This window comes from Clupea harengus, chromosome 10 (assembly GCF_900700415.2).
Source record: "Clupea harengus chromosome 10, Ch_v2.0.2, whole genome shotgun sequence".
NCBI lineage: Eukaryota > Metazoa > Chordata > Actinopteri > Clupeiformes > Clupeidae > Clupea > Clupea harengus.
In genome coordinates, this window is record NC_045161.1 from 10556468 (window position 1) to 10568967 (window position 12500).

Here is a 12500-nt window from a genome sequence, read left to right on the forward strand (position 1 = left end):
ACCCACGCATGCATCCAACGTTAGCGAGGCACGTCCACTCACAAGCGCGCGCGCACACACACAGAGGACCTAGACTGCACAAGCCTTCGGATTTGCACCCACAACACTTTCAACGCTCTCGTACTCACACGAGCATCTCAGGACACACACGTACGCACTCACCTCCACCATCCACACCACTGTATCCCTCCAGTCACATATACACAAAGACAAGTTTCTGTGGTGTCTGAGTGACGTACTGCTGCCACTGACCTTTCAGAGGGTCAGGTCGCCAATTTGTGTGACAGGTGTTGCCTTTTATGCCACAGGGTACTAACTGAGCTGGTGTCGAAGATGAAGGACATGCAGATGGACAAGACGGAGCTGGGCTGCCTAAGGGCTATTGTCCTCTTCAATCCTGGTAAGTGTGTGTTTGTGTGTGTGTGTGTGTGTGTGTGTGGGGGTTGAGCTTCGGGTGCATATAATATATTATTTTAACAGCTGTGATTGTATGCATGTTTTTCTATACTCTCTTTGGCCACCCTTGTCCTGTGTATACTCGTCTCCACCATCTGATCTTCCGTTATTTTTTCTAGTCTCCTCTCGTTTGCTGTCATGTTATCCCTTCACTCTTCTGTGTCTTGCCATTCGTTCTCTCATCTCTTGCTGGTTCTTAGCTCCTCTCCTCTCCTCTCCTTCTGTCTTCTGTGTGCTTGTCTCTGCTCGTTTCTTATCACCTTCTCTTGTTATCCCTCCTGTCTCTAATCACCGGGTTCTCTCATCGGCCCTCTCTCATCAGTCTGTCTTTCTTCTCATGTCTCATGTCTCATGTCTCCTCTCCTGTCTCCTCTCATGTCTCCTGTCTCCTGTCTCATGTCTCCTGTTTCATGTCTCATGTCTCCTGTCTCCTGTCTCATGTCTCATGTCTCATGTCTCATGTCTCATGTCTCCTGTCTCATGTCTCATGTCTCATGTCTCATGTCTCCTGTCTCATGTCTCATGTCTCATGTCTCACGTCTCATGTCTCATGTCTCCTGCCCTGTGTTCCTCTTGCAGATGCCAAAGGCCTGTCCAACCCTCTGGAGGTGGAGGCGCTGAGGGAGAAGGTCTACGCCTCGCTGGAGTCGTACACCAAACATAAATACCCAGATCAACCTGGCAGGTACACACACACACACACACACACACACACACACACACACACACACACACACACACACACATCCACATACACATCCATACAAAATGATGCGCATCAGAGTTGGTTTGTTTGGGGGGGGTGGGGGTGTAAGGGTGGTGTTTATAGAAGCCTCCACTCAATAAAGCCAATCATCTAGGACACCCATGAATGCCTTCCTGTAAATGTATGTACACAAGTGTGTTGTTTGGTCTCCTCAGTGTATTTGCTATAAGAGAAGCCCTGCTACTCATCCAGGTTGAAACCTCCGACATAATAGTTAAAACATAGCTAAGTCAGAGAGGGTAGGAAGGACAGACAGACAGAAACACACCACACAGTGCACACATTTACATTTAGTCATTTAGCAGACGCTTTTATCCAAAGTGACTTACAAGGATGTATATACATTTTACATCTACACTGATGGCACACTGCACATCAGGAGCAATTAGGGGTTCAGTTGCGTCTGGTGTTCAACCAACCGAAAAGGGCACACGTCACCCCGCTACTCATTGAGCTCCACTGGCTGCCAGTAGCTGCTCGCATTAAGTTCAAGTCACTTATACTTGCCTACAGAGTGCTTGCTGGTTCTGCTCCCACCTACCTAAATGCTCTTGTAAGGGCAAATGTTTCACCCAGGACGCTGCGCTCGTCTAGTGAGCGTCGTTTGGTACTGCCGTCTGTGCAAGCACGGCAATCCAGACTATTCTCATTTGTAGTTCCACGTTGGTGGAACGAACTGCCTAGTACTACCAGAGCAGGGGCGTCCCTCTCTACCTTCAAGAAGCTTTTGAAGACCCAACTCTTCAGAGAGCACCTCCCTTCCTAACTGGCACCTGACTAGCGCTTAACTTGCACTTCAGCAGTTACATTCCTGCACTTCTTTTTCCTTTTTTCTAGGTCGTTGTTTTCTAATTCTCATGTAAAGTAGTATTTATTGTTACACCATGCTTTTTATTGCTTTTAGATTGACTGTTCTCTCCCTTGTACGTCGCTTTGGACAAAAGCGTCTGCTAAATGACTAAATGTAAATGTTCAGTGTCTTGCTCAAGGACGCTTCGACAGTGAGGAATCGAACTAGCAACCTTCTGATTGCTAAACGACTTCTCTACCTCCTGCACACAGTCACACCCTGTTTGTTTGTGTTTGTTTGTGTTATAGATTTGCCAAGCTGCTGCTGCGGCTGCCTGCTCTGCGCTCCATCGGCCTCAAGTGTCTGGAGCACCTGTTCTTCTTCAAGCTCATCGGGGACACGCCCATCGACACATTCCTCATGGAGATGCTGGAGACGCCGCACCAGATCACATGACCCTAAGCCCCTCCCCCACCCTTTTTCTTTTCTTTCTGTTTTTTTTTTCTTTTGCTGAGCACACGCCCAGCGTGGCAGCCTTCGCGTGGAGTAGAGGTGGCGGCTGTAAACTACATGTTTTGTACCAAGCACAAAATTATTGAAAAATGTGAAGGTTTGTATGAAGATGAGGTGTCGGGTCTGGGAGAAGGGGGGCTGGGAGGTGGGTGGGTGGGGTTGTGTTGAGGAACACTGTTGAAATTTAATTTTATTAGATTTGTTTGTAAACTTGTTTAAAAGTGGAAAAGAAAAAAATACATTTTTTTTTGTGTAAATAGATGATTTCAGGTATCCGTGCTAACAGCAATTCAATGCAATAATGAGAATTTATTTTATTCAAAGAATAAGTGTATAAAACAAAAAAAAACTAAATTTCTAAAACAAAATGCTTTTTAGAATTCTGTCTAAATAAAAAATATTTAAATTATTTTCTTGCTTGCGCTTCATTTGTTATCAATGCTGACTACTTTATTGACATTCTCTTGTAAGATTTATGATTGGGTATTATTCTATGTGTTATTTGAAGTCTTGGATTGTGATTGGGTGACAAGTCAAGACAAGAGCATCAATCAAGACAATAATGACAGTCACTGTGTTAGCTTGTAGCTTTAGCACGTAACACTGTTTTTACCTACCAGCCAGCTGGAGACAGTTACTGTAAAATAGATAATAAATGAAACTTCCCGAACCAGGGAGAACATACTTACCCTCATAAAGGTATGTTCGACTTTCTGCTCAGTATTTCAGTTGTATCTACTTCTCACCTGATACAATTAATCAGTTCTTTGCTCCTCTGTTACTGTCCTGTCTGTACATGCAGCCATGTTGTGGCAGCCAGATTTCAAATGAACTCTTCCTTGTCATCTTAACCACCCACCCCATGTAACCTCATGTATCTGCAAAGACTTGACAGGCTATTGACTGTGCAGTAAAAATGAGAAATGCAGTGCCAGGCTAAAATGTTAAGTCTGGCATTATATCTTAAGACACCAGGTGGTGCTGTTGTTTTTATAACAGGAATGGAAAATGTAGCTTGGCCTTGCAGTGGCCAAGCAGGAACCTGGTGGCCTAAAATGAGCCGCGGGAACGCGACGAGGGAACTATTGTGCGCACGGATAGGCCTACTGTTAAAGGCCAATTATAGACAGGTATCTTCATTTGTACACAATAAACATACATTGGAGAATAGGTATAAGCTCTACAGGGCTCCGGTTTCGCTTTCCTGACGTTGTGTTGGCTTGTTCTAATTGACTTGCGGTGGCAACAAAAAGATGCCGCACATTAGACGATTGCAAAAAGTAATGTCCCGTTGTATATTGGAAACCTATGCCACATTTGTATTGTGCAAGGTATTTTGCTTACTGCAAAAACTCGGTAGAATTTACTGTCGTTTTAACAAATATGGAACATACACCTCTCTCTATTTACTTAACTACTTTAGTACTTTGGCCTACTTTCTCTCCCCTTTTCATCTAAATGCACTGAGTGCCTTTGTTACAACTGTGTCGAGGACAGTTTTAATAGTGGCCGAGGATAATTAGAACATGACAGTTTGAAGGGTTAAAGTAAAATGTACTGCAAAAGCCATGCATCATTCAAATCACAGTACTGCATAGGTTTTTTTTCTGTAACTTGTAGTGTTCACAGTGTTTGTTTTCAAAATGTCTTACAAACCAAGGGTGTCACATTTTCGCAAATGTTGCTAGCCAATTTAACTTGCTATGGTTGCTGTTGAAACCGATTGCATACAATGCGCATTACAATTGTTCCCAGCCGACCTCTCGTAGTATTTGATAAGATAATTGGAATATGACACATTGTGTGCAGGTAATTACTATATTAGGCTCTACATCGGAAATCACTGATCACAACCACCTACTTGTATTCCTGTCAGATCGCATCAATTGTTCTGTCAAAATCTTGCGCAAAACTTTAACTTTAAAAAGTTACACATTTGCTCCAAAAAACGACTTCTGCCTTTAACTTTGGACAGAGATTGAGGCACAAACAGAAATGTTGAACGTATCATGCTGAAGCCTTCAAACAAGTCTGTGAGTTTCATCCCATTACGATAGAAATGAGCTGAGAAATGAAGCATGCTACACTGTCCCCTGTTACAACTATTCGGTCTCCCCTATATGGACTCATTTAATTCCCTGAAAATAGCGAACTCCGGCGTGGTGAGGGATCATATAGCATATAAGCCTGCGTCCTGTTTATTTCATGCTTTGTCAAAACAAATGATAAATAGATACATATCTGTGCATGAGCCATGCATTTTGGCCTATCAGGTGGAGATCTAGGGGACACAACCCGCCCTCACCATTTCTCTGTATGTATTTCGGATGTTTGTCCAAGGCCTAAGGGTCTGTGTTGAAATATAGCCTACCTATTGCATTTGGTGATGTATTATTATTATGACCCAATTCATTTTACATCAGTCATCATCATTGTATCCTCGTAGTCGATCGCAAAGATTTCCCCCTTGCGTGATGATATTCCAATTTAGGCTATGGTAGTGTACATAATTAAGGCTATTTAACATCACACTCCCCTTGATACCCTAACATAATTAAATCACCATCAGGAACGTGTAAACAACCACATCAATGGACAGAATTGAGTTTTACAGTTTATTTAATAGATAGAAAATATTATAGGCTTAATGCCTGTAATATTGCCAATAATTAATCCATGGCTCGTTTGCACAATGTATTAACATAGTGTAATAATAATATAGCTACCGCTATAAATTACATTATTTAATGTCACAATTTTGTGTTAATAATTTTTTAGTTAGGCTACCTTCAGGAGAACACACCAACTATTCTATATTACATAAATAACTTACTTGAGCAGTGGCTTAGTCCGTCCACAATAAACCCCAAAAACATGATTCACTGCCTACGCTTTGGATAGTGTGGCAGGGGGTATGGTGGCTAGGACTAGGATGGGAGGAGGGAAAAAGGAATGGACCGAGGGAGGATGAATAGAGAGTGAAGGAAGAAAGAGGGGAGCGAGGACTCTCCTTTTACAAATGGGTTAACTCACAGCTGATCAATAACGAGCGGGGGGCAGCAGGGCTGATATCCGTCAATGTGAAACTTTCCTCGGTTTATCTTGGACTCTGGGAACGGAGAGCATTTTCTATCAGCGGCGCTGAACAGATTCCTGCGTTCCCTGCACCTGCCATGATGTACTTCAGGAAATAAAAAGGCGACGTTATAGTTGGGTGCCTTTTTGAAGACTCGGTGGTAATGTATGCAACTGTTTCTTACTTGATGTAGGCCTATTATGAAGATGAATGAGGCTCTTCACTTATGTTGCAAACTGTACCGTTCACAACAAAGGGATTGCATGCAAGAAAAGCTGATGAACTTTTTGTGTGGATTAACAATTGTTCTCTTTTTAAATCAAAATATAGCAAAGAGGACTTAAACGTGAACTAGGTCTCATTTTTGAACCTCTAAAATAATATGATTTTCTGTGATGTGTGTTTCCTGACAGAAAATCTAATTTCAGTAACAATGGTAGAAGGCAACCCGCTGCCGCTACCAGGTGAGTTATTGTATGTTCAACAATCACAATGTTCTCTCTAACTCGTGTTCTCTCAAACTTTTCAATTACTTGTATTCAAGCAGTGTGATAAATGCTGACTTTGGAACAGCGCATCGGTTATATGTGAATGACAGACTGAACTTGGTCAAGCACAGTTAAAAATAAACTATACTTTAATAAGAAATTGCAGATTTTAAAAAGCCTTGCCGATACAGCTACACTTTTTTATTTGTTAGTTTGAATTTTTTAACATTTTATTATTTATTATTATTATCATCATCATAGCTTTTCAGAATATTTTGATTTACTAATATTAAACAGATGCAGTAGGCGACTCTACCCTATTTCTTGACGATATTTAACTGTAAAATCTTCCTCTAGTCCCATTCCTCAGTCACTGACGGAGTATAATTAGCCGACAATAAATATGTTAACTTTACTTGTTCTGCCCGCAGATTTGACACCGAGCGCTGTGTGCAAGGGCTGCCACCTGCGCATCCGCGACAAATACCTGCTCCGCGTGCATGACGGCCTTTGGCATGAGAGCTGCGTTCAGTGTGTTACATGCCGCGAGCCCCTCACGCACTCCTGCTTTCTGCGAGACAACAAACTTTACTGCAGACGCGACTACACCAAGTAAGAAACATGTCCGGTTAAATAGGGGACTGATCAAGGGAGTTCCTTGTCTGTAGCCCACTGTCAGTCAGTAGGTCTCCAGTCTGTGTTGTCAGTTAAGGAACAATAGATACAAAGACAGTTTTGCGAACTACATGCACAACGTATGCCTTAATTTGCAGACCACGTTCAAAGTCCATGATGAACTATAGATAGGCTTGTAAAAAGGACCGGTCCAGTGAAAGTGACTCATGAAGCTTAGATCAGTAACACAATCCGTGGCTTTTGGTGTGTGTGTGCTGACCCCTGGGGATGTTCCTGCGGGCTATTCTATTTGCCCTCGTCCCCTGTGGTGTGTCAATGTCTGACTCTTTGGAAGGAGCATCTCTAGCGTAAGGACACCTTGTCTTGTATGTGTATTAATCACTCCGAGTCTGGCGGACAGCAGGTCTGGATGTCCGTCTAATCCACATTGTCCTCCAAAGGAGCCACCACTTACATTCTTGGAAATTCCATTACATCGAGTCACTGTATACGTTAATAAATCGGAGCTAATTTAACCATGAAGGCCAAAGAAATAATTCGCTCTGGCATATCTTAAACTTTTTGTGATTATTGAGGTCTGAAACACTATATTTTTTAGTAGTAATGAACTATCTTAATTATGTAGGCTAGTCCTATGATTACATAGCTGTAACTTTTTTCTTTTAGTGGCCATCGCAGAACATTAGGTCAGTGCCATTTATATTTAATTTTGCTTTATTTAGTAGGCCTACTGTAAAATATAATTCCAGCGCATTCACAGTTTACTTTCTAAAATCTTTTATGAACGTTCCAATTACTTCATTTCTCAAATTTTTACCTCCAGATTATTTACATCATCACTATTTACATCTAGGTAAGGACTATAGGCCATTTTAAAAATTCGTTTGCACAACTATTTCTCTTGCATGTATTCTTTTTTTCTTAATCCATAAAACACTCTGTTTCTAATGAACCTTTTCTTTACCTGTATATCTACATTTACCTAAATATAACACATCTTCAATGTGTACAGCGGTAGACTGGAGCAGGGCAGCGTGATACAGTGCTAGTGATGATCCCATGCTGTCCATGTTGTTCCACATGGAGAGGGTTATTTGTGGTTTCTTTCTTATGTTCAGAGAATGATGCATATATTCAATACACTTTAGGAGGTTGTTTCATTTACAGACTTTGTCCTTGAGCAATGGAGGTGGTGTAGCTGGGAAATATGTTGTGTGTATGTAAGAAAAAGAGACAGAGAGGTTTCATATCGGCTGTACAGAAGGTGCAAGAGTACTGTATGTTTTTATGTGTGTTATGTACCAATGGTTGAATTTTGTAGGAGGGTTTTACATTTTAGGTTTGACTATGTGTGTGTGTGTGTGTGTGTGTGTGTGTGTGTGTGTGTGTGAGTGAGTGAGTGTGTGCTATAAGGCTTGCGTTGGCTATATGGAAGCCTACATTTGGAGGTAATGTGTGTAGTTATGTTTATGTGTATGATAGACAGAGCGCTTGGCTCAGAGCGCTGATAAAGCAAGGTGACTGTGCGTGTGCTGCATGTGTGGCGGTCTAAGGAATGTGTGTGTGTGTGTGTGTTTATGTGTGTGTGTGAGGGGGTGAGATGGACGACGGTGTGACACCGGGGGAGAGCTCAACTGACACACTGTCAGGATGTGTTAAATTAGCCAGACCCATCGGCGTGGTAACAGCAAGCTGGGGACAGCATATGGCAACGTCGTCACGGCAAGCAGACCCCCTGTAAATCTGAAGAAACACACACACACACAGACACACACAGACACACACACAGACACACACAGATACACACACACACACACACACACACACACACACACACACACACACACACACACACACACACACACACACACACACACACACACACACACACACACACTCATGCATACACCTATGTACAGACGGAATGTAAACACCCATACATCTACCTATGCACTCACTCATAACACTCAGCATATGCTTAGAAAAGGACTTAGAACAGCCCTTTAAAGCAGCTTATCTATTATTCAAAAAGTGTTCTATCTACCTATCATCCATCCATCTATCTATCTATCTAACTACCTACCTATCTATCTATCTATCGATCTATCTATATATCTATCTATCTATCTATCTATCTTATATGTCTGTCTGTATCTTCTATCCATACAAATATGTTTTCCTCATTTCTCTACTCTTTCGTTCAGTCTTTTCTTTGAAGACAATAGAACACCTGACAGAAGAGCACCCTCTTTCACCCCCCACCTCCCCCCAGCCTGACGAGCAGGCTGCTTTTGACCCGCACTGGCCAGAGCGATAATGATCAAAAAATGACCACTGCGCTCGTAATAAGTGGAGAGGGAGTCCTGGGGAGAATAAGGGAGAGAGGCCAGGACCTGGCCAGCTACGAGCCTCAGCGAGATAGGAGAGGAGAGGAGAGGAGAGGAGAGGAGAGGAGAGAGGAGGTGAGAGGAAGACCGGGGTGGACAGAGGAGGATAGGGAAGGATAGAGGCGTAGATAGGTGAAGGTAAAAAAGAGGAAAGGAAGACAGACAACAGAGGAGAACAGCAGAGCGTATAAAAAGAGAAAAGGAGTGGGACATTGAAGAATAATGAAGTGTAGAGGGAAGATGAGAGTACAGAAAGAGGAAGGACAAGAAGAAGGAAGGCATGCAGAGGAGATGAAGAGGAAAAGGCGATTGAAAAGATGACTGAGGAGGTGAAGGGAATCGGAGAGATGACATCTGTCAAACTAAAACACACAACTCAGATTGAGCAGCACATTTCTCAGAACTTCCTAATTGTAGGTGTGATTCCTGAAGAGCATACGATGAATCCAGCACGTATGAAAGATGATAGATGAGAGCCTGCAGAGGAAAGGAGAGGGAAGTAGGGGAGTGGGAGGAAGAGGGGGGAGTGGGCCATATGTTCATGGTGCAGTTAGGGGCTTTTGGGCAGTTTGGAGAATTTGCTTTATATTGTGTTTGTGTGTTTGTGTGTGTGTGTGTGTGTGTGTGTGTGTGCGCTTACAGCACAAGTGTGTAGATAAGCATGTGCATCTGTGCACTTTCAGCATGTTGTGTAGGCTTACGTGTGTGTGTGTGTGTGTGTGTTTTCTTTGCGCGTGTGTATGTGCGCGTGTGTTTCCTTGCGTGGGTGTGTTTGTTTGTTATTGGGGGGTATGGCCTCGTAAGTGTGAGGTTTCCGTGGCATCTGGATGCTCCTGTGCCCAGCAGTGCTCCTCTTCAGCACTGGGACGATGCCTGCCCGACCGTGAGTTATCTGACTTGACCAATTACCCACATGCCCAGTGCCAATCCTGGTCCTGGCACCTATGCCAGCCAACAATGGGCACCGGTGCTAGGAAAACTGGGTCAACAGCTCATCCTTAACTCAAGGGTGGACGAACCGTGATGGTCCGGGCTTTTGGTCTTTACCTGTGATTAACAGCCACTGGTATTGGGAGACAAGTGACGAGCTCATTCTTTAGTGAAGTCCTTTCATCACTCATTAACTCCTTTCATTACTCATCAAAAAAGTGCTGATGTCACATTGTCGTCAAAATATCATCATTATTACCTCATACGTGTGTCCAGTTTACCCACACTGTGAATTTGTCTTGCATTTTTTTACTTTTAGCTTAAATTAAGCTGTGAATAAATGAGTGAGGTGGACAGAGACCTTAGACAGTGTGTGTGTGTGTGTGTGTGTGTGTGTGTGTGTGTGTGTGTGTGTGTGTCTCTTAATGCTTTTTAATGGGAACTGACTTGGATACTGTCTTTGCATGTGATACACTTAATTATGTGAGCCTCGTGATCAAACAGATTTGACTGAAGTATCTCAGCTCACACACACACCTTCTCTAGAACAGTGAAACTTCGCCTGAGCGTTTTCATGATGAGGCCATATTTGTCTTTAAAAACCACACGCACAGAATGGGTTCAGTGCAACACTATGTATGCTCATCTAAGAGAGAGAGAGAGAGCAGGCCAAGCTCTTGCTGATTCTTATCTCTGCACTAATGCTGTGATCAGTAATGGCTCTCAGCCTTTCCCTAAACACACGTGACGGAATCTCACTCACAGAATCTGAGTGTGTGTGTGTGTGTGCGGTCCAGCCATGCTCCCCTCGAATGTCAATCACACGGGCAGAAAACGCTAAAATATTAAAAAGCCAAACACACTATCCGGAAATGAAAATGTATCTTTTGATCAGGATGTGGGGGTGGGGGGGGTTGCAGGGCCGCGGCGTGTACCCGTAAACGGCCATTACTGCTAAGGCTTCATCGCTGGGAAGTGAGGCATGTCCGCGTGCTTCTCCAAGAGCAGTGTGTGCCGAGCTGAATTATGCATTTCGTGTTTGAGGAAAGTCCATCAACAGATGCACACACTGAGGCCCCGGTAAGGCCCACTCAAGAAGGCCACTTCAGATTCCCGCAAGAATCCTGGTTCCCATCAGGGGGAAGGCAAGACTGTGAAATAGAGATAAGATTTTATACAAAATATGTCATTATATATTCTCCTCCATTTCACTCAATAGCATGTCTGTATCCATCTTATTCCCAGAGACAGGTCTGTATACCTGAGAATAAAGGTGTTCATAGTATTGGTTCAGGGGAACCTCAATATAGAGGTGGCAAAACCAAGGACATTTGCACTGTAAATTAGTTCGTACCACAGACTTTCTCTGAGCTCTGTGTACACCCTCAGAACAGATGGCCTGGTAGTGATGCTGATGTCTATACTGTAGACATTCACAGACAGACAGCTTAGACACAGTCAGCATATGAGCTCCAAAACAGGCTCAGGGGTTTCCTTGACAACCCCACGGCAACGCTAAGAGGTCTGAGCAATGCGGGCTCTGGGCTGTTGCGGTTAACACTCATCCACAAAGGAATGTCTACAGTGTGTCTGAGTGTGTGTGTGTGTGTGTGTGTGTGTGTGTGTGTGTGTGTGTGTGTGTGTGTGTGTGTGTGTGTGTGTGTGTGTGTGTGTGTGTGTGTGTGTGTGTGTGTGTGTGTGTATTGGAGGTGAGCTGCACATTCAGGACAACATATCTGCCTCATATGTGTAAACACAATCATTCTAACCCAGACCTCCACTTAATACCTTAATACAGGAGTATGATTCTAGTACATCCTAGAAAGCTTGAACCAAAAGCTTTGTAGCAAATACAAAAAGAGATGCTATTGTGTTAATATAATTGGATGGTTTAGCTAGTAATTGTTAACTATTGGGAATCATCCACATTTGAAGAGGTGATTTTTTTTCTACTGTTGAATTCTTCACACATTTTCTGACAGCCCATCACTCTCCTGCTTGAGTGGCACCTGTCTTGCCCCCGCCCCTCCCTATCAGAGAGCTGAGCCCAGGACCTCAGAAGCCCCACTGAGAAACCCCCCCCTACACACACACACATGCACTCTCTCTCACACACACACACACACACACACACGCACGCACACACACACACACACACACTCGACGCTGACAAACACTTTGCTTGCCAGTGCGAGACAATAAGGTTGAAGCGGCTCTGGGCCAGGCCCCTGTCTTTGTCTCGGCTTGGTTAAGTAGACTTAAGATGGCTCTTCCAGCCAGAGGGGAGAGAGAGGGGGGAGCTCAGCCGGAATTCATCCCCGGCGGCTGGAGCCACGGCCTGGGGAGATCCTTTCTGCCGCTCACTGGGAGTGGTGCCCCAGACATGGAGAGAGGAGGAGAGCCCAGCTACTTTTATCGCCCCCCTAAGATGGTTGCTAGGCGCTAAGAGGCTAACTCT

General features: G+C 43.7%; 2 protein-coding genes across 4 annotated transcripts in view; both read left to right on the forward strand.

Moving 5' to 3' along the window:
• Positions 1-2934, forward strand: part of rxrgb (retinoid X receptor, gamma b) — a 24579-nt gene extending 21645 nt beyond the window's left edge. For all 3 annotated transcript variants that reach the window (XM_012835391.3, XM_042708852.1, XM_012835388.3), the window contains exons 8-10: positions 309-400; positions 1036-1141; positions 2321-2934. In XM_012835391.3, coding sequence (XP_012690845.2) covers positions 309-400; positions 1036-1141; positions 2321-2468 — 346 coding nt within the window. In that variant the 3' untranslated portion in view covers positions 2469-2934. The remainder of the gene's footprint in view (positions 1-308; positions 401-1035; positions 1142-2320) is intronic.
• A 3558-nt stretch (positions 2935-6492) lies between these two features.
• The window catches only part of lmx1a (LIM homeobox transcription factor 1, alpha), a 9724-nt gene continuing 3716 nt past the window's right edge, over positions 6493-12500 (forward strand). Inside the window, exon 1 of the mRNA XM_012835370.3 lies at positions 6493-6701. Within this exon, the coding sequence (XP_012690824.2) occupies positions 6493-6701 (209 nt within the window). The remainder of the gene's footprint in view (positions 6702-12500) is intronic.